The sequence below is a fragment of the Eublepharis macularius genome, chromosome 1 (assembly GCF_028583425.1).
Source record: "Eublepharis macularius isolate TG4126 chromosome 1, MPM_Emac_v1.0, whole genome shotgun sequence".
In the NCBI taxonomy this organism is placed as follows: domain Eukaryota; kingdom Metazoa; phylum Chordata; class Lepidosauria; order Squamata; family Eublepharidae; genus Eublepharis; species Eublepharis macularius.
In genome coordinates, this window is record NC_072790.1 from 142,403,857 (window position 1) to 142,424,941 (window position 21,085).

The 21,085-nt window shown below is 40.6% G+C and overlaps 1 protein-coding gene across 15 annotated transcripts in view; it reads left to right on the forward strand.

The window, feature by feature from the left end:
• AFDN (afadin, adherens junction formation factor) overlaps positions 1 to 21,085 on the forward strand; it is a 223,718-nt gene that overhangs the window by 15,936 nt on the left and 186,697 nt on the right. For 8 of the 15 annotated variants that reach the window (XM_054973994.1, XM_054974054.1, XM_054974089.1 and 5 more), the window contains exons 2-6: positions 653 to 848; positions 5,890 to 6,005; positions 11,154 to 11,311; positions 13,394 to 13,554; positions 15,077 to 15,234. In XM_054973994.1, the coding sequence (XP_054829969.1) occupies positions 653 to 848; positions 5,890 to 6,005; positions 11,154 to 11,311; positions 13,394 to 13,554; positions 15,077 to 15,234 (789 nt within the window). The remainder of the gene's footprint in view (positions 1 to 652; positions 849 to 5,889; positions 6,006 to 11,153; positions 11,312 to 13,393; positions 13,555 to 15,076; positions 15,235 to 21,085) is intronic. The other 7 variants (XM_054974002.1, XM_054974062.1, XM_054974097.1 and 4 more) reach the window with 3 other exon arrangements.

The window sequence follows — 21,085 nt, forward strand, 5'->3', positions numbered from 1 at the left end:
TCTTGCCTTCTCCCTGGAATAGGATCTCAACTGCTGCTCTATTTATAAGACAGATTCAGAGCACAAACTCCAGGACAGATAATACTGGGGAGACCTGTCTTAGCAGCTGCCTCTTACCTTGTGGAGAGTTGCTGGTGATAGAAATGTGCATATATTGAACTGTTTTGAGGGAAATGCTAAACAGTTACGATGCAGAATTCACAACTGGGAATATCTGGAATTAATTCCTGCAATTTGGAAAATGAACTGTTTATGAGCCAAGTCTCAGCCTCCCTGCAATTTAGGTCTGTTCCCCAGTTCCAGATAACTATTTTGCTGCCATTACTCTTCTCCCTTCTGAAAAATTTACTCTGGTGATCAGACAGCAGCAGGGATAGCTGATGTGGAGGGTTTTAACAACAGCTTCAGCTTTATGGTCTGGACTTTCTTGTGAAACACCCATTGCCACTGGGGGAGTGGTTCTTGGAAATGGAGGATGTAAGGGAAAGAAACTACTTTGCAGAACATTCCCTGTTTTCTCTTCAGCATTATGTGGTTTACATTGAATACTGACTGTGTTGGAAAAATAATAAGAGTGGAAATATATGTGCTTATAAAAAAAACCCTTCAATCAGCTATTGGATTTTCATTCTTTTTCTTTATTTCATTACAGGATTTGGAATTCCATGGAGTTATGAGATTTTATTTTCAAGACAAAGCAGCTGGAAATTTTGCAACTAAGTGTATCCGTGTGTCTAGCACTGCCACAACACAGGATGTAATAGAGACACTTGCAGAGAAATTCCGTCCAGATATGCGAATGTTGTCATCCCCTAAATACTCGCTTTATGAAGTGCATGTCAGTGGAGGTTAGTGTATTCTCTCTGGGACTTAAAAACAAAATATGGTCTGTTCAATACAGAAATGGTTTTTCTGCTTGTGGGCATAAGTGAACTAATAGGACTAGGCTCTGAAAACATACTAATGCCTCAAACATTTTACAAAATTAGAAAATGCAGACTCTACTTTTATGGCTTGAATAAGGCTGTGAGCTCATCAGTATTCTCCAAATGTCTTTGAAAAGAGGGAAGACTTTGCATTGTTTTTTGAAGAGTTGCTAGTTTGGGCTGAGAGAATGGTCTCTTTAGGAAGCATATTCCAGAATGTTGGTGTTTACAACTATCAAGAAGGGTTTTTCATTAGCCTGTGCGATTTGGTGTTACCTATCCATGTCTTGTATCTTGAAAAATTGATTATTTGAATTGCCCTTCCAAAAAGATTGGAATTTTCAATTCATGGAGAATATGGCAGCCTGTCTCCTAAAAGAATAAAGGATCAAGGAACATATACAGCCATGATTTTTTTAGCTGACATACTTTCTGTTTTCTTTCCAGTTATATCGCTGAGGCCTGGGGAGACTCTGTATAGCAAGCCTCTGGGTTTGTTATAATTAAAAGAAGTTTTGCTAAACGTCTTTTTAAGTAGGGAGAATAAATTTGGGAAGGAGATGAAACAGGGCTTCTAAATAAAAGAAAAACAATCCTGTTAAAAGCAATGGATTGTCTTCTATTAATTTGCCTTTGGTTGTTATAAGTAGCTTTTAAGTTACATAGGTTTCACTTGATATATGTGTTGTTAGTCTTTCATCTTGAAGTGGGAAATAAAAATATTTCAGATCTGTAATAAAATGATAAAAATTCTCAAATGGAAAGTAGAGGAGCTGTTTCTTAAACATTACTGGTTTGTTACTTCACTATAGTTTGTAATAAAAGAAAACACCTGTGTTTTTCTGTTATACATGATGTGCATCTTTCAGTTTTGATAGGTGAAAAGTGGTGTGGGTAGTTTTTTCCTTTATTCTTGCAGATCAGTTTTGAACTTCCATTGTCTATGCAGTATTTGAATAGCTTATTTTTGATCAGTAGCACTGTCCAGCAGGATTTGAGTCCAGTCGCACCTTAAAGACCAACAAGATTTTCAGAGTATAAGCTTTTGAGAGTCAACGCTCCCTTCAGATATCTGGAGATAGCAGGTACCTGAAGAAGGGAACTCTGACTTTCAGAAGCTTATGTTCTGAAAATCTTGTTTGTCTCTTAGGTGCCACTGGTCTCAAATCCTGCTGTTCTACTGCAGACCAACATGGCAATTCACTAAAAACTAGCACTATATAGTATCTGTACTACTTGTAGCCTAAAAACTTTATCTGACACTCCTACTCTGGAGAGTGACATAAAAGGATATTTTATATACTAGAGTAAGGAGATGGTTTAAGAAATTTAAACCATCCATCATTTAAAGGGTGGATTTAAGGTTGAGGCTGCCCCTCCTTAATTTCAGGAAGAAGGGCAATAGATTACTGTTGCTTAAAGAGACAACATCTAGTGAGGGGGAGTGAATTGGAGTGAACTAAGTTTCTGGATGGCATAGGAAAAAGAAATCTTGGGAGTAAATTGAAATATATGTAATAGATTTGTACTTAAGAAGTAGTACATAAAATGATACTTTCTAGCTCAGAGCTGTCCAAGGGCCATGTAATCAGAAATCCATATAAGTTCAGGTCACAGGGTTGTTTTTTTTTGTAACAGTGATGGTGTGTACCTATTTAGAAATAAGATTTTCTGGTAATACAAAGCAGTAAAAACAGGTTAATCAACTTTATTCATACAAAATGGCACAGTTACAGGTGTGGCATTAGTCTATGATCAATTTTGATCAAGTTAATGAGAATACTGGTATTTAACAGACTGTTATACATGTATAACAGATTCTTGAGAACAGGGGGTATATTCAGTCAGGACACATCCAAATTCTGACTGTGGGTTTGCATTACACAGATAGGACGCTAGTCAGTTTTGCTGATAATATCAGGTTTGCTTTTTCGCCGGGTCAGGTGCAGTGTGTCGTGCTCCGGCATAGCACCCGGGGCACGGCTGAGGCTGGGCTAGGTTGCTCACCCAGACGGGCGGGTTAAAGGCAAAGTCCGTTTGAGCAAAGTCCAAGGTTGGCAGTCCAGGTCGAATCCAGTCAAAGCAGTCCAAACAAGGGGCAGGCAGGGGCAGAGTCCAAAGGCAAGCTGAAGTCCAAGTCCGGGAATCAGTCCAAGGGGGGAACAAGGCTCAAAGAAGGTGGGAAGGTCTTCAGGTGTGAGGCTCCGGTAGCAGAGTAGCTGACGACTGAAGTTGTTTTATGCTGCTCTGCGTTCAGCGTTTGCTCTTATGCTCCGCCTTGTATGAGAGGCGAACGGGCCAGGTGCTTCTTCATCCATTCATTGCTCTGCCTTGTCACCTGGATCAGCTCCAGCCACCTCTGCGCTTGGAGTCGGGTGCTGTGGCACCATTGCTCAACCACCTCTCACGCCTGACCCCTCCTCCGGGCGATTGGCTCTGACTGCTCTCCCCGAGTGGCGGCCGGGGTTGTTTGTGTGTTGCTCGGCTCCTCGGCCCCAGCGTTCTCCCTGGGAGGCATGGGCTGTACCCCTGGCTGCATGGCCGGCTCCTCCAATCCCGCTTCTCCTGGCTCGGGGTCTGCCTGCACGGGGTGCATGGCCGGCTCCTCCGATCCCGCTTCTCCTGGTGCGGGGTCTGCCTGCATGGGATCTGCCTGCCCAAAGCAGTCCTCCTCCTCTGATGAGGACTTGCTGGCGGGCAGCCAGAGCTCGGTCCGAGACTGGGTCATGACACAGTGTATTTGTTCTATGGGCCGGAAGTTGTTTTTCTGTTTTCTAGATATATTCATGAAATAAGTACAAATTTATATTCTGATACCCAGGCTGTGAACTACAGTAGCCTTATGAAAACCTCTTTCTGTTGGTTAACATACAGGAAGGAAGAAAATAATATTTCTTATTTATTTATTTGATTTGATTTATACCTCGCCCTCCCCACAAATGGGCTCAGGGCAGCTAACAACATTCCAAAAAATACATCATTGTAGCAAAAAAGGCAATATCTGGAGTAGTAGTAGTATGCAAACCTCAACATTACCATGCAGAAACAGAAGATATATTTCTACAGTGAACTCAGAAATGCCTTATCAGTATAATGTAATTGACCAGTTGTGGTATTAAGGACCAGGAACAGATTTTGCTATTAAGCAAAACTTTACAGTGCTGGCTCTTTGATATCATCACCATCGTTATATGTATAGTATGTTAGCAGTGTAATGAAGTAATTACTTTAAAATGTTTCATTATTTATAAAGTATTTCTTTCCCAGAGGGTATCTTTCATTTTCTGCCAAGTATCCAAGTTTTCCTTCCTGAGTCCAGGGTGAGGTGGGGAGAGTGAATGTGTGTGTATTCTGTTTATCCTGCCCTCCAGTCTCATGAATAGTAGGTTGATGATGTACCTAGAATGGCAAAATAAAGACAATTGTATAGATTTGGCTCATTATGAATTGGGGAACCCCCCCCCCGATTTTCTAATACTGTTACAGTCATGAGTGGGTACTGAGATTATCTACCAGTGCTATTAACACTATCAGCATCTGGAACAAGGGCAACAAAATGTTTGCTCCTTTTGACTAATACTCTTGGCTTTGACTAATACTGCCTTGGGATTCAGCACCAAGGTTCCATCCTGTTACTGATATTGTTTGAGTTTTACAATAAAGCTGCTGGATGAGATTGTCCAGAAACTTGGAATGAGATCTCACCACGTTCCTGATAAAGCCTGAGCTTATTTCATTCTTGGCTGACTTAAAAACACTATTATGAATCAGTTAGAACCCCAAGGAACAATCCTAAGCATGTCTACTCAGTAGTAAGTCTCATGTTATTCAATGATGCTTACTCCCAGGATGTGTCCTTAGGACTGCAACTTCAGTGTGGCAATGAATTAAGGGGAAATGTGGTAATCTGAAGCTGCATCTAGGTGAGATGTGGTTGATGACTGAGTATGCTTGATCTAGAGGTATAGCTATTGTATTGGGGTATTGTTGTAAAAATATTTTAAGTTTGTAAGTTTTACTGTTCTTTTGTATACTTCACTATATGTAGTACTTTTGTATCCTTAGGACATCTTGAGTGACTACTATTTAGCAGAACAGTGACTGAGATTAAAAATAAGGATGGTTGTCTTGTGGATCTCTGACCTTAGGCCACTTTAGCCATTTGAAAATACTAACATGGCACTGGGGAATTGTCACTTAATGTGGTGTTAAAAACTTGAAATGCTGGAAGACTGCATAAGAGCATGGAAAAACCTTTGGTCTGTATATTCTGATACTGTAATACGTTTACTATATCAGAAATGCATACTTGATAATTTGTCTACTGCTGGTTGAAAGAAGGCTTTTAGTTACTGTGATTTCAATGCTATTGAGTTGAGCTTCTTCAAAGCTTCTTTAAAAGATGTTGAGTTCCTTATATATGAAGTTTGCATAGTTTGAAGATGATATTTCTCACAGAGAAAATGGGAAAGAGGGGCTGCTTTAGGTGCAAGTGTAAATGCTATGTACTAGTATGATCCTACTGGGTAGTTCTATGTTTAATGTCAGTCTGGGAATTGCTTATGCTCTGTTTTAGCATTTCTCAACTCTTTATTGGATTTTTGCTGATGTTATGTCTTTGCAAATTTGCATTCATATATCGTGTGGTATTTGCTGAAATGTCTGATACTGACTGTGGTAATCTCATATTATGTGATCTGTCTTGAGTCTCAATGAGAAAGGCAGACTATAAATGACATATATAAATAAACTTTGCCATGTTGATGGCAGAATTTAATTATATTTTGCTTTGAAAAGTAGAAAGATTTGACAGGATCTTTCACTGCTATAGAAAAGCATTTATAATTAAAAAAAAAGAAATATAGCAATCTCGTTCTCTGTTACTAAGTCTAATGTAATACAGTTTTGATGTTAAAGTAGTAAGTAACCATTAGTTATGCCCTTTTTCTTTCATATTTTGAAGAAGAAAGAAGATTGGATATTGATGAGAAACCTCTTGTTGTGCAATTAAATTGGAACAAAGATGATAGAGAAGGACGGTTCGTACTCAAGAATGAAAATGATGCACTTCCTCCAAAGGTATGAAATAACATGAGCATGAGTTTTAGCAATTTTGAGAGTTAACCACGTCATTTTAACATATCCTGGGTGTACATGGTAGATTCTCTCATATTTTTTCTCCATTATGCTCATATGAGTGTAGCCTATGAGTGTGTGCCATCAAGTAGGCTGATCTGCTTTGATGTTATAGTGTGGCAAGGTAGGTAGTAAAATCATGTCCTGTCTGGCTACTAATGACAGCTGGTGAGACTGGGAAGCTGGCTGATTAGGGGTTCTAGGGAGATTTGTCGAAGAGTCATGGTCAGTATCTCAAGATAAACTGTATAAATGTTACCTGCAGGCAGTGAGCTTTCAGTGAAAATCTTTTGGTGCAGCAAACTGGTTGAATGATTACAGAACCTGTAAGTGAAATTATGGGCCCTAGACAGGGCCCATGTGGCTTATATACTGATAAAAATGTGGCTTATATACTGATAAAATTGCTAATGTTCATATGTACTTCTTTTTTAAGTTGATCTTGCTTGCATACTTAGGAAGTCACAGCCAGATTTTCCCTCACTTTCTTTATACTTTTGAGCATCTATGCTAGAGTTAATTGGAAAATTGTATTATGTCTCACTGATCTTTGGGACTTGTGATGAAGCAGTATGTGTAACTGCAGTTTCTTTCATTCCCTAATTTCCTCCCTTGTGTCTATTAACGCATTTTAAAATGTCATAGGTATGCACTTCCAGGATCCATAGCTTTATAAAGATTCTCTAATGTGTTGTTATTAGATAATTGTTATAGATGGACTTAGCAGTCACACAATTGTAATGAAGATATAGTTACAAGTGTACTATTATGAATATCTCTGAGTGGTGGAAATGAGCACACAGATACAGTGTCAATAATTGGCAGACACTAAGAACCTTGGTAAAGACCTGGGCTTTACTATTGATTCCTGAATTGCTGAACCCTGGAAGTGCACACCCCACAGCAAGTAATTCTACCCCCCTCAGTTATTTAGTATTGTAAATATTCTCAGATCATTTAAATTTGCTGTGTTTTAGCACTTCCAATCAGTGTAGAGCACTGAACAGTTATTTTTTTGCCCCCTGGAGGGAATGGATTCCATGAGATTCCTCAGAATTTAGCAGAAGACTATCACAGCAAATCCAAAGGAGTACAGAGGGATTGACTCTCAAGCAGGATAGAGCTACTCATCCCTTTTATTTACTTATGGTGACGTTTACACTGAGGAAGTAGCAGATTGTTGCATGGTTATGTGTAAGCTGTTTAGGGTTTCTTTAAGGAAACTGGATCTTTTGACACAGTTTGTAAAATGCTCATTCATACTTGGATAACTTAAAAGTCAACAAGAAATAAGCTATAACCAAACAAAGCTGAGATGAAGTCATACAAGAAAACCTAGAGTGGTGCTAGTTATTAATGATCAAACATCCTGTACAGAAAATTAGTTTGTTTCTGACATGTTAAACTGCAAAGCTTCTGTCCACTCTCTGCTTGGACTCAATTTAAAACCACAGTCTAAACCTATCAATTAAACACAGTTCTAAATAAAAATGTCTTCATCTGCCTCCTTCAGTTTGAAAGTTAGGGGGCTATGCACAACTCTCTGGAGAGGTAGCTTCATAATCATGGGGCTACCACAGAAAAAGGCCCTCTCTTGTTTAGTCATCCCATCAGCCTCTTTAGGCCTCTCCCTGTGATGGTCCTTTAGATACCCGTGTCTCAAGCCATGTAAGGGCTTTAAAGGCCAAGACCAACACCTTGAATTGGAATCAAGAGTGGATTGGTAGCCAGTGTAATTGCTGTAGTATTGGGGTCACATGTTCCCGGTAGCTGGCCCTGACCAACAATCTAGTCTCAGCATTCTGCATTAGCTGTACCTTCCAGAGACTCTTCAGGGGTAGCCCCAAGTAGAGTGGTTTGCAGTAGTCTAGTCAAGATGTAACTAAGACATGGATCACTGTGTCTATATCTGATTGAACTAGAAATGGTCACAGCTGATGCACCAGCCAAAGCTGGCAAAAGCGCTTGGTACCACTGAAGCCACCTGGCTTTCTAAGGAGACTACTGTGTCAAGTAGCACTCTGAAGCTCCAGACCTGATTTTTCAAGGGGAGTATGACTCTATCCAAGACTGGAGTGATCTCAACTCAGTGGACCTCCTTTCTACTAATGCAGAGAACCTCTGTCTTGTCAGGATTCAGTTAGTTCACTCTCATCCAGCCTATTACTGATTCAGAACATCAATAGCAACCTCAGAATTAGGTTGAAAAGTTTGAAAGTTTAAGAAAAAAACCTGAGGAGAGATATGCGGAGGTAGCTTGTAAACTAGGACAGTTTACTAAAGCAGTGGCTATAGAAAGCTGAGAGCTGGCAAGATGTTGTCATGTCAGTCTTAGAGGATTGGAACGGTTTTATAAAATAATACCCACTGAATACTGCTGGCTGGTGCAAGATAAAAAAGCCAGGAACAGCAATCAGTTGTTTCATATAGATATTAAATAGTATGGTGTATAAGATAAAACCTTGTGGAACCCCACAGGCTAACAGCCATGGGGCAGAGCAAGAACGCCCCCAATGCTACCTTCTGAGACCAACCCCCCCAGTAGGATTTAAACCACCATAACACAGTGCCCCTTAGTCCCAATGCTGAGAGATGGCTCAGTAGAATACTATGGTTGATAGTATTGGAGGCTGCTGAGAGATCCAACAGAAGTACCTGGGTCACATTTCCTTTGCCTAGTTCTCTGTAGAGGTCACCAACCAAGGCAAATAAAGCAATCTCTGTTCCAGATTCTGGCCTGAAGTCAGAGAGAAATGGGTTTGGAAAATCAGTTTTACCAAGAGGCCATAGAGATGAGAAGTAACGACCCACTCTAGCACTTTGCCCAAGAATAGAAGATTGAGAGCATAGTGGTTAAGTGGCTGGCTGGGTTGTGAATCAGCACTCTGCTAGTTTGACTCCCACTACTGCCATGAGCTCAGCAGGTGACCTTGAGTAAGCCACTCTTCTCAGCCCCAGCTCCCCAGCTGTATTATGAGGATAATAATAATACTGATCGGTACTTACACAAAAACTCCAATCACCACCCCCGACAGAAAAGAGGCATAATGAAAACATTAGTGGATCGTGCAAGACGGATATGTGAGCCGCACTTTCTCAGTGAGGAAATTAATCATCTAAACCACGCACTTCAGGCAAATGGCTACTCCAGAAATGAAATCCAAAGAGCAATCAAACCCAGGATGAATCAAACAACCAAGGAAAAACAGTCTCCTACAGGAAAAGTGTTTTTGCCATATATCAAAGGAATTACTGATCAGATGGGAAAGCTTATGAAAAAGCATAACCTTCAAGCAGTATTCAGACCCACCCGAAAAATACAACAGATGCTACGATCAGCAAAAGACAGTAGAGACCCCCTCACCTCTGCAGGAGTATACCGTATACCCTGCAGCTGTGGACAAGTTTACATCGGGACCACAAAGCGTAGCATCCAGACAAGAAGAAAAGAACATGAAAGACACTGCAGACTTGGACAACCTGAAAAATCAGCAGTGGCTGAACATAGCCTAACTCAAACAGGGCACAGTATCTTATTCCAGGACACCAAAATACTAGACAACACTTCCAACTACTTTGTCAGACTGCACAGGGAAGCCATTGAAATTCAAAAGCATAAGCAAAACTTCAACAGGAAAGAAGAAACCTTAAGAATGAACAGAGCATGGTTTCCAGTTCTGAAAAACACCAGGCTAACAAAACACTCTATACTCAGCAATAGCCCTGCAGAGAAGATTAGCACATCAAGCCCCAATCCATATGCAAAAGAACCTCCTCAGGATACAGTGAAGCCTCCCTCCATTAGCATTCCACACCCTGGGAAACTCTTACAGGATGACTCAGCTCAACTCCACCCCTCCTGAGTAGATATAAATGACCTGCCAACATCTTTTCCACACTGTGACACTGAGAGATCTCTGTCTTTTGGTGCTACACCTCTGAAGATGCCAGCCACAGCTGCTGGCGAAATGTCAGGAACGACAATGCCAAGACCACGCCAATACAGCCCAGAAAACCCACAACAACCATCGTTCTCCGGCCGTGAAAGCCTTCGACAATGCAATACTGACCTTGTTCACTGCTTTGAGTGGGGCACTAATCTGTCTTGAAGGGCAGTATATAAGCATACTGTTATTGTTGTTATTGTTATTAAGATTAAGATGGGGTCTGGATGGGATGTTATAAAAGTTCTCAGATTGTTTAAATCTGCTGTAATATAGTAGACTCAAATTGCTTTTGATCAAATATTTTTGTTTATTCTTTGAATATGGGCTGGTAAATCTTAAGAGAACAACTTATCTTTTTAGTTCTGTTCAGATGTGCAAAAATGTTGATATAATTATTACATTGGATTCACTTTGTCCTTTACATAGTATCATAGACAGCGTCTTGTTCTTACTTAGTAAAGGTTTAGAAGGGGAAAACTGGAATAATCAATGAAATGATGATTCATCTTGTTTAAAGTCTGATTTTTGTACAGAGACATTGATACCTAATTAAGGCCATATAAGCATAGATACAGAGTATCTGTGTTTAAGATTATACATTGTCTGTTTATGATTATACACTGTTTTACACTGACTGGGAGGGTTTTTTTGCTGATTTACCCTCTCCCAATTTTAGACCTCCATGCTGTGACTAGTACTGTTCTTGTGAGTACCCTGAATCTTAGCAACAATGTTTTGGAGGGTGCAGTGGGAGAGGATGGGAAAGAAAAGTCCATTCCACAATCAGAGCTCTTCTTGCAACTCATTGGATGCAACCTGTATTCTGAAACAGCATGCGGCACCAGAAATTTTTCTCAAAGTTAAAAAACCATTTTAAAAACTGAAGCTTATTGAGCATGGCATTGGGTAGATTGTATAGATCACACTGATCACTTGTTTGTTTGAGGGGACTGAACCTATCCTTGCTGTCAGTGGTTTGAGGCTAGGAGGTGTAGTCACAGAAGGCATAATTTTTTAAAAATCTGAACTCCTTTCATTTATCTAAAAATGTATATAATTGTCTTCAGTTTAATATATTCTTGTTCCAAAATAGGATTTGACTTGGAAATTAATGTAGTTATAGTTGTTTACTGGTTTGTTTCAGAAGGCTCAAAGCAATGGCCCTGAAAAACAAGAGAAAGAGGGAGTGATCCAGAACTTCAAACGAACTCTATCAAAGAAAGAAAAGAAGGAAAAAAAGAGGCGAGAGAAAGAAGCATTGCGGCAAGCTTTGGATGATAGACCATTTCATGGGGATGATATGTGAGTCTTAGTTCCTTATTTATACATTCCTGTCTATTGAAGAATAGCGCCAGAGTGGAGATAGAACATTCTTATAATATTTTTCATAATTAACTATAATTTGTTCATTGGTGGATTTAGTTTTCATATTGGAAAGAGGGCTATGCTGTAGTTCTGAGTCTGCAGTACTTTCACCTCTTTTTTAAACCTTCGTTGGCATAAATGTTTGTGTTTCTGTATTTTCTTTTATGATTGCAGCATGAAGGAAAAAAAACATATTACAGGAATGCACACATTCTACAGCCTTCTTCTATCTTGCGTATAGGATGTTTGACTCTTACCCCGTAATACATTCAGTGTTTCTTGGCAGATGTTTTTAAAGGTCCTTTTCCCCTGGGCAGGAGTTAGAATCACCAATTTCCAGTTGGGGACTGTTCCTGGGGAAGGATGGAGTTTGGAGAGGGGAGGGAGCTCAGCAAGGATGTGATGTCACCTCTAAGTCAAAGGTCAGCTTCTCTCGTTCCTGTGAAGTTACTTCCGCCCATCAAAGTCCAGTTTTTAAATTTAAATGTCTTGCTTTATGTCACTTAACCTATCAAAATTGTCTTCAGCCTTTTCTCAGTGTTAAGGATAAAATCTGATTTGATGACTCATCGGATAATGCCAGCTAAAAGCAGTCCTTTTTCTCTTTTATTCTCCTCCAGCCTTTAATGTCTGGACAGACAACTGTCATTCAGTTTCTTTGGTCTCTATGGTATACTGTAAGACGATCTACTGCCTCTACTCTCTGTAGCTAATCTAAGACTTATGTTTCTCCTAGGCTCTTTAGTTCTTTAAGGGGAAAAATAATCTCTGTAGTCTGGAAAGCAGTTGTAATTTCCAGAAAACACTAGGTCCCACCTGGAGGTTGGCAGCAGTAATAGGAGCAGCAATGTGATAATGTATTCCAGTCTAAAGGACACATTTGGTGCTCTGTTCATTTCACTAATGAGTGAAAAAATTCATAGAGGCGCTCCTTTTAAGGAAATGGCTTCTCTCCCATTTTCATTCAGACATAATTTATCTTGATAACTCTTGGTTTTACATTTATTATAATTTTGAAAAGTACAGTAGATTTCACAGATATTAGAAACCCAAATAATTCCAAGCTTTGTTCCGAAAAGCATACATTCTAGTTTCTGTAGGTCTTTGTATTAATTCAACACACACTCTTTGGGCTGGATGCTTACCCAAGCAGATCTTACCAGTTGGATCATAAACAGTTTTTTGATAGAGCCATGTAATGAAAGCTTCTCAGAAGGGAATGCAGATTGGCAGACTAATACAACTTTTGTATAATATTTAAAACCAAATTTGGTAGCTGAAAGCTATTTATTTGATAGCTATTTGGTAGACAACAGCTATTGTTTAGACTCAGGCATTCCTTTTATCACTTCAGTACTGGAATGCTTGGCAGCTGAAGCAATCTGCAGTACTTCTCTTAAAAGCTGTTTGGACTGGTACATTCCCTTGTCTTGTCAGGATGAATGAATGGTCACCCAAGAATTTTTCACTTTATTTCAGAAGTGGCTCTCAGTTACTCTGTTAAAAAAAATCTTTTTCTGAGTTTTAGTAACTGTCTCATAAATGTATATGCTACTTTGCCTGGTCATGTGTGACTTCTATCAAATGTCCTTAATTAAGGTGAGGAGTTGGTTTTACTTCCCCCCTGACTGTATAAAAACAGTTTTCAGTGTCGCAAGATTGTATGTATGTAGAGTTTGGATATTTGTGTGTGCGTGAAAAATTGGCATTTGGAGGCAAAACAATCATTACTGTTGCCCCTTTAATGTATTTTAATGTATTTAATTAATTTGCTGCTTTGACTGCACAATATTTAATAGTATATGTAGTATGTACAGTATGGTTTACATCTGTAAATATCTTGGTTAGAGTTGATGTTGTAGGTCAGTGCAAAGCTTACTCTAAGGCTAGTAGAATGAACTTTATATGGAAATTCAGTATAATATCATCCCTTTCAGAGTCCTGTATGTACTTCGTTTAGATTGATACCTTGGGGCAATAAGAATGAATAATGTGTAATTAGTTAAATTATTTTGGCAGTGAGAATTCTCGTCTTGCAGCAGAAGTCTACAAAGACATGCCTGAAACCAGTTTCACTCGCACAATATCCAATCCAGAGGTGGTAATGAAACGACGGAGGCAGCAAAAACTAGAGAAGAGAATGCAAGAGTTCCGGAGCTCTGATGGCAGGCCAGATTCAGGTGATTGTTTAGTCACAAATTGTATGAAAGGTGAAACTATTCAGAAACCTTAGAATTTGCACTGTTCCCCGCTAGCTCTTAATAATGCTTAGAACTCCACCTTTCCTTTTTTCCATTAGACAGGGAAAGCTTTGATACCAGCACTTATGGGGACTAAGGGTTGTTGGTTAACTAAATGTGCTAGACACTCAAGCAGATTTCTCTGCCCCATCTTCTAAAAAAAAACAATTGGTGACCATACTTACCATACTGGGATTTCTGTGGTAGTAGCCCCCGTACCTGGTAGAACCCTTCTTCCCATAGAGTAGGCAAACAAGTGGCCAGTTGCCTGGGTTCCTTGCTGCAGAGGTAGCTTCCAACAGCTTCAGGCAGGCTGAGGTTGATGGAGGCACCTGAGGATCACATCAGCTGGAAGCACTGACAGAGAAGCTGAGCAATGACTGGAAGGCATCAAGCTGGCCAGCTAGAGAGGCAGGAGTAGGGCATGCATTTGCCTGAAGATAAAGGGCCGTGGTCACTGAGGGGGAAGAACTGTTAACTGAGCATTCTGTCTGGATTATTAAGTGCTGGATAACAAAGCTTTAACTCTACACATTAAAATTGTCATGTCCTCAGCATTATACTTTAGCATCTAAGCAGAGTGCTACACTGCTTAGGAATGCACTGGGAAGCACAGATAGACATTCTTGATAGATACTTGTATAAGGATACTTGATAGAAATTTGTATAAAAATCTTATTTCCTGAAGACTTGTTTGTTAATTTCTGTCCCTCATTAATAGGGATAAACTAGCCTTGAAGGGACTTGGGGTGGGGAGAGCAGCAGCTATAGCTCAGTATTTAAAGAATGTGCAAATACACAAGAAAATCATAAGACAAAACTTCTAGAAGTCAATTAATGCTTTAACCAATAGAAATTCATAACTTGATAGCATGATTTAAAAAGAGCAGAACCGACTCCTTCAAAATGGCATCCTAAACAAGAACATATTTGTTAATCTTCTGAAGTTTAGAAAAGAGATGACCAAGTGTATTGTCTTCCTTGGACAGGGAGTTCCCAAGTGGAAGCTGCCTCTAGATCTAATAGCTACAGAAATGCAGAAGGTGGAAAAATGTTACAAAGAGAGGCTAATTTGACACTATAATATATTAGTCAGAAAACAATCCTTTCAGAGTGAGTGAGGACCACCCCAAATTGTTGAAGATAGGCAGAGCAGAACTGACATAAAATGAGATCTAAACAAGGAAGGTACGATGTGAAACATGATAAGCAGACTTCTTTTAGATTTGTTTTCTGGAAGAGTGTGATTCATCTGAAATAGGCCCAGCAATTTAAAACATCAGTCACCTTTATTTCTGAAACTTTGTTCTGCCCTTTCTATTGTTAAGAAAGATAAATCCTCTATTGAACTCTGTATTTTTTTTTTTTTGCTGGTGTACGGATTAGATTTGTAAGAGAAACAACTTCAGGTTTTCAGAATGCATTTGTATCTTATTAAAATGTAATGAAATGCATTTCATAGGTGGAACACTGAGGATTTATGCAGACAGTTTGAAACCAAATATACCATACAAGACAATCCTACTATCCACTACAGATACTGCAGATTTTGCAGTTATTGAAGCTCTGGAGAAGTATGGTTTGGAAAAGGAAAATCCCAAGGATTACTGTATTGCTCGTGTGAGTAAATTGATTAAAGAAAATCACTTGAAGATAGTTTTGATTTTTGAAAGCTAATTATTGGGCCATATTTTCTTATGTCTTTGTAAAATATAGTGACGCTTCTCTCAGTCTCTTACTCAGTCTGAACTTTTAAAATTTGGAAAGGCACCCAAATGACTTTTTGTATAGCTGCTTCATTGCAAAAGCAGTATGATATCAACAATAGAATGTTACTTTTATTTGAAGCGAACACTAAGTAGAAGTGACACAATACTGTTTTCTGTGCTTGAGCTAAATGGGTTCCATGCTTTGAACTAAATGGGTCTTTGTAGGGCATACTGATTATTTATTGATTCTATGAAATTGTACAAAGTTCAAATCTTAATAGATTATTTGTTTTTGCTAGAACTTTGATACAAAGTGGATTGAGGAAAAAGGCTGTTTGCCATCAGGGGCTAAGCACACTCACCTATTCTGCCAACCTCCTTGCCCTCAGGGACTTTTGTCTAGTTCCCTAGATAGAGCAGGATAAGTCCTTAATATGAACTTGAAGCCAAGGCCCATAGATTTGACTCATCGGTACAGGGGAGTTAGCCTTGTTGAATAACAGCCAGAGAGCTCCCCTTCATCTGATTTACAATTGCAATTTACCGACTAGTCTAAATGGGTAGAGCTGTTGAGTCCTTCAGGATTTTCATATCTGGGACCCTGGGCTACTGTTGGATAAGCAGGTGGCCATTGCCAGGAGTGCTGTTTACCAGCTTCAGCTGGTTAGCCCACTGTGCCCATTCCTGGGCAGAAAAGATCTAGTCACTATGGTGCATGTCCTGGTAACATTTAGATTATGTTACTGCAGTGCATTCTATGTGGGGCTGCCATTCAGAGTGTTTAGAAACTTCAGTTGGTATAGAATGTTGCAGTCAGGATGTTGACTGGAGTGAGTCACTCCAATCTTGGCTCATTTACTCGATTCTCAATTTGTTTCTGGGCCCAATTCAGGGTGCTGGCATTTTGCCTTTAAACTTCTATATGATTTGGGAATGGCATACCTTAAGGATCACCTACTCCCTAATGAACTTACCCAACTACTGTGGTCATCTTCTGAGGCTAGACTTCAGGTCCTGTTGTCATCTGAGGTTAGATAGGTGGCAACCCAAGAGAGGGCTTTGGATGAGGCACCAAAATTACGGAACTTCTTCCCTAGAGATGTTTGCCCCCTTTTATCACAGTCTGCTGCCACCAGGTGAAGACTTTTTTGTTTTGTCAGGCGTTCCCTCAGTGACCTTACTGTGCTATGTTTTAAATTCTGTCTTTGTGGTTTTTATTTAGGTAAATTAGTTACGGTTTTAATTGGTTTTATGCTATGTTGTACCTGTTACTTACTTTGATTGCCGTGTTTGTTTCGAAATGAAAGACATAAATTTTATAAATAAGTCTAAGACTTGATAAAATTGGACCAGATTCTTTGTTTTTTGTCATAAGAAGTGTTTACCTGTTGAGCTGATACTTGTCTTGATCTGGCATTTTGCCCAAAAGGAACAATGATTTTTATTGGAAAGCAGCAAGCGTTACTAAAAGCAAAGTACTGAGTTAGGTTCACTATTTGTTTTAAACTAAGATTTTTGCTTAAAGAAAATTCTAAAAGCCCTGTCAAAGATGACCACTGTTGTCTATAGCAGCAGTGGCTGTTATTAGCTCATCCTACTGTTTAGCTGTGTCACCATGAGAAAGTGGTTTGTGATTACTGACTGTCATTGGCAGCGTTCTCTGGTGAATGAGTTTTGGCACTAGATTAAAACTGTGGTTGTGATAAATTGCCGAAAGCCAATTGGTTCTGTATTTTTTGTACAGGAGTGATGATGGGCATAGATAATCTATCCTCTGGCAATATTGCTAAAAGTTTGAAAAGGCTGATCAAAAAGATAGAATGCTGCATATTAAGATAGTTATGACAATTAAGCTTTAAAATATCTTGCATACTATGAATATAAAATAGACCAGGCCTTGACAAATTTTCTTTGCTGAAGGAAACAAACCAACAATTTAGCTGTCAGACTCATTTTTCAGCCTTTGGGTTTTATATTTTAATGATCAAACTTTCTAATTAGTGCTATCACAAAACTTACTACTAAACACTTCATAATTTTACTCAAGCTATGGTCTAACTTTGCTGTTATCATAATAAAATCATTTCTGATATTACTAGATGCCACAGTGAATTTCCTAGGTGCCATGACTATCTGTTGTCTGGAATTTGTTGAGCCCTAACAGAGTTCTTGAACAGTAAGGAATTCATTCTAACTCATTCTAACAGTAAGGAGCGCCCATTCTAACTTGTTCATTCTGAACAAGATGTGCCCTTTCAGACACCAAAGCACAAGACAAATCCAAAAACTGACACAGTACCATTTGCCAGACTCCAGCTCCAGCCATTACAAAATTGGTTTGTTAGCATTTTTCATCCACACTACAAGAACCTGTACAAGTGGCTCTTGGTTCCAAGGATTGTTCACTGATCCCTGTCATGGTGGAACATCAAATGGAACCTAATGATTGGGACCCCATTTGGTTCCAGCCCCATTCATCTCTCCATCTTTAAGATGCCTCCCTGTCTGGTTGGGGGGCTTACTTTGGAGACAGTAAGGTGAAGGGCCTCTGGTTTCAAGATGAGTCAAAGTTACATATCTACCTTCTGGAGCTAAGGGCTATACGTTTTGCTCTGAAAGCCTTCCTATACCTTGTCAGAGGCAAGAATGTTCAAATATACACAGACCACATAACTGCCATGCATTATCTGAACAAGCAGGGGAGAGGGCATGGTTTCTCTGTCCCTTTCCTGAGAGTCCTCCCTGATTTGGGAATGGGCAATCCAGCATCAGGGCAGCTTTCTCTCAGGTCTGAGTTGGTCCAGGGACCTCAATTACGAATGGTCCATCCATATAGATTTCCTTCAACTCTTATTCCTACAATGTATGGTGTTTCCAACCATAGACCTCTTTGCTACTTCACTCAACAAGAGGTGCCCCCAATACTGCTCTTGAGCGGGCAAAGGTAAGTAGTTCCTAGGAAATGCTTTTCAGATTTCTTGGTGAAGCGATCTACTCTACGCCTTCCCTCCTCTCCCTCTCATGACTTTGACACTCAGCAAAATGATGAGGGAGATGGTATCAGCGATTGTAATCGCCCCTTACTGGCCAAGACAAGCTTGGTTCTCCACCCTGTCCAGAATGTCACAGAGAAGGACATACCGGTTTTCACTATCACCAACCATTCTTCAGGACGTGATTCTTCTCCAGGAACTAGAAACACTGAAACAGCTTGGCTTGTGTCTCCCCTAGAGCAGAATTCTCTTCCTCAGTCAGGAACATACTTTCACAGGCCAGAAAATCTTCCACCCTGAAGTCATACTCTGGCAAGTGGAAAAGTTTCTCCCTTTGGGCTTTTGAACAGGGCTTAACCCCTTCTTCAGCACCCTTACCATCTGTCTTAGACTATCTGGTCCTGTTAAATAACCAAGGACTCTCTAACTCCTCTGTGAAGGTTCATCTGGTGGCCATCTCGGACTATCATAAGGGGGTGAAGGGTAGGACCCTCTTCTCCCTCTGAGGCGGAGGACATCTTGGGTGATTCCCACCATCCAATCAGGGAGGCAGGAACTAACTTTCTTCCTCTTCCTGTCTAGCCTGTGGGACCACCCTCTCTTCAGTTCTGTTCCTGCCTCCAGGGAGAGCAGTTCTTCAGCAGACTAGCTCTGCTGCCTTTTTTCTCTCTATCTCTTATTTATCTTTCTTCTTCCTCAAACCATTCTTTACCTTACTCCTTACTTACTTCATTACCTTACTCTCCTCCCATTTCCTCTTCTTTTACTCCTCTTGCCAAAGAAAGAAAAGAAGAGGACGATATGGTCTCTAGAGAGTCATCGGACTCTGAGGAAAGCTTCATGGAGGAGAATATGGGCTGTTCGCATGGAGCCATCTTACCGGCGGCGGGAACAGGCCCAGCCGGCACCAGCATGCCTCTTAGGCTGTATGGGTTCCCTGGTGAGGAAATGGCCTTGGAAGAGACGCAGGCCTCTAAACAGCCCCATCTTCCACAGAGGGAGCTTGTTAAAACAGTGTGCCTCAGTCAGCCAGCTGAGAACAGCACCACCTGGCGGAGCTCAATTTTTGTGGGAAACAACACGATGAGTGATTTCCCGCCTATTCTCAAAGACGCGCTTGCCAATCTCCTGGCTGGAGAGACATGGCTGAAACATAATCCAGACACCCAGAGCTCCAGCCGACAAGCCCAGGAGGGCCACGTATGTGTTCCTCCGAGTGTGTTACCTCCAGAATTCCTGTCAACAATTAGACTGACTATGAGGGAGGAAATCCTGTCACTTTGCCAGTCAGAAGCACCTTGGCCCTATAAAGATTCCAGGAATCTCCTCAGCCTGGGCACCATGTGAATGTGCCCATGCCAATCTCCTGGCTGGAGATTTTACAGCAGGCCTTTCCCCTTTGGATTTAGCCCTGCTTTTACAACAGGATCTAGCCCTGCCTTTCCCTGTCAGATGGGTAACGTATAAAGGGCGCAAATTTGCCGTGTCTTTGAACCTTTTAACTCTTACGACTAACCAGGAGGGAGGAAATAGTGGTGTGGTGTCTACCTCCTCCTCCCTCCATGAGTAAGGCTGTAGCTCTGTGGAAGAGCTTCTGCTTTGTATGCAAAGGATCCAGGTTTGTTCCCCATTAACTCCAGTTTAAAAGATTAGGTAGATGAGGGGAAAAACCTCTTCCTGAGACCCTGGTGACCTGCTGCCAGTCTGAGGAGATAACACTGACCGATGGTCTGAGTCAGAATAAGGCAGTTTGTAATGTTTATCAGTCAGGGATCCCCACGGAGCAGGGGGATCACCCTCAGATAGAGTGTGTAATGACAAGGAGAAGGATGAATTCCTTCAGATGTGGAAGAGGAGGAAATGTCCCTACCAGAACAGTCAGCCCAGCTGTCTGAATCTGAGATCTACCAGTATTTACTACCTAAGACATTCTCAGCCCTTAGCGGTAGAAATTACCCTTGGGGGAGTAGGACCCTTAGACTGGGAATACCAAATCCAAACCAGGAAAACGAGTCTCTTCCTAGTGAAGGTTCCTCAGAAAAGGTCCTCCCATTACCAGAATATTTGGGGAGAAGGTTCAAGGCTGAGTGGTCTAAACCATAAGCCAATTAATAATCCCCAAACTTGGTCCCAAAACAAAACAAACTGTACTCATTACCTTTCTTTGCTATGAGTTGTTGCAGGTACCTGCGATGGAAACTCCAGTGGCTACACTTCAGTCATCTGGGCTCTGGTCAGAAGATGGGTAAGGATCAGTCCGAGACCACTTAGACAAGAGGAGAGAGGCCATGCTAACAAGAGCTCACGAGGCCATGACCATGGCTATTAAGGCTACAGTTATTGTCTCAATTGCCTCCAGAGTGTCAGGAGTATGGATCTGGAAACTGATCCAACTCCTCCTGTACAACAATAGCTGCCCCCATTGAAGGGGCAAACAGAAATGTAACGGCCAATACCTTCAAGTCAGATGTCATCCTGGATGCATTTACCTTTTTCTTCCAGGATTATGGTCTTGACAGCAGTAACAAGCCGGCACGCTTGACTAAGAGCATGGCCAGCAGATTCACACTCTAAAAATATCGTCCTGGCTTACCTCTTTCAAAGTGACAAGCTATTTGAGGATGCCCTGGGAAAGATCTAGATTGAGACTTAGGACAGAAGAATGTGTTGCCAAAAACACTCAAACAATCTGAGAGGCGATCCATTGACCCTCAGCCTTTTATTCACAACACACACTACTAAGGTGATTCAGTTGTTGTCCCAGGTCAT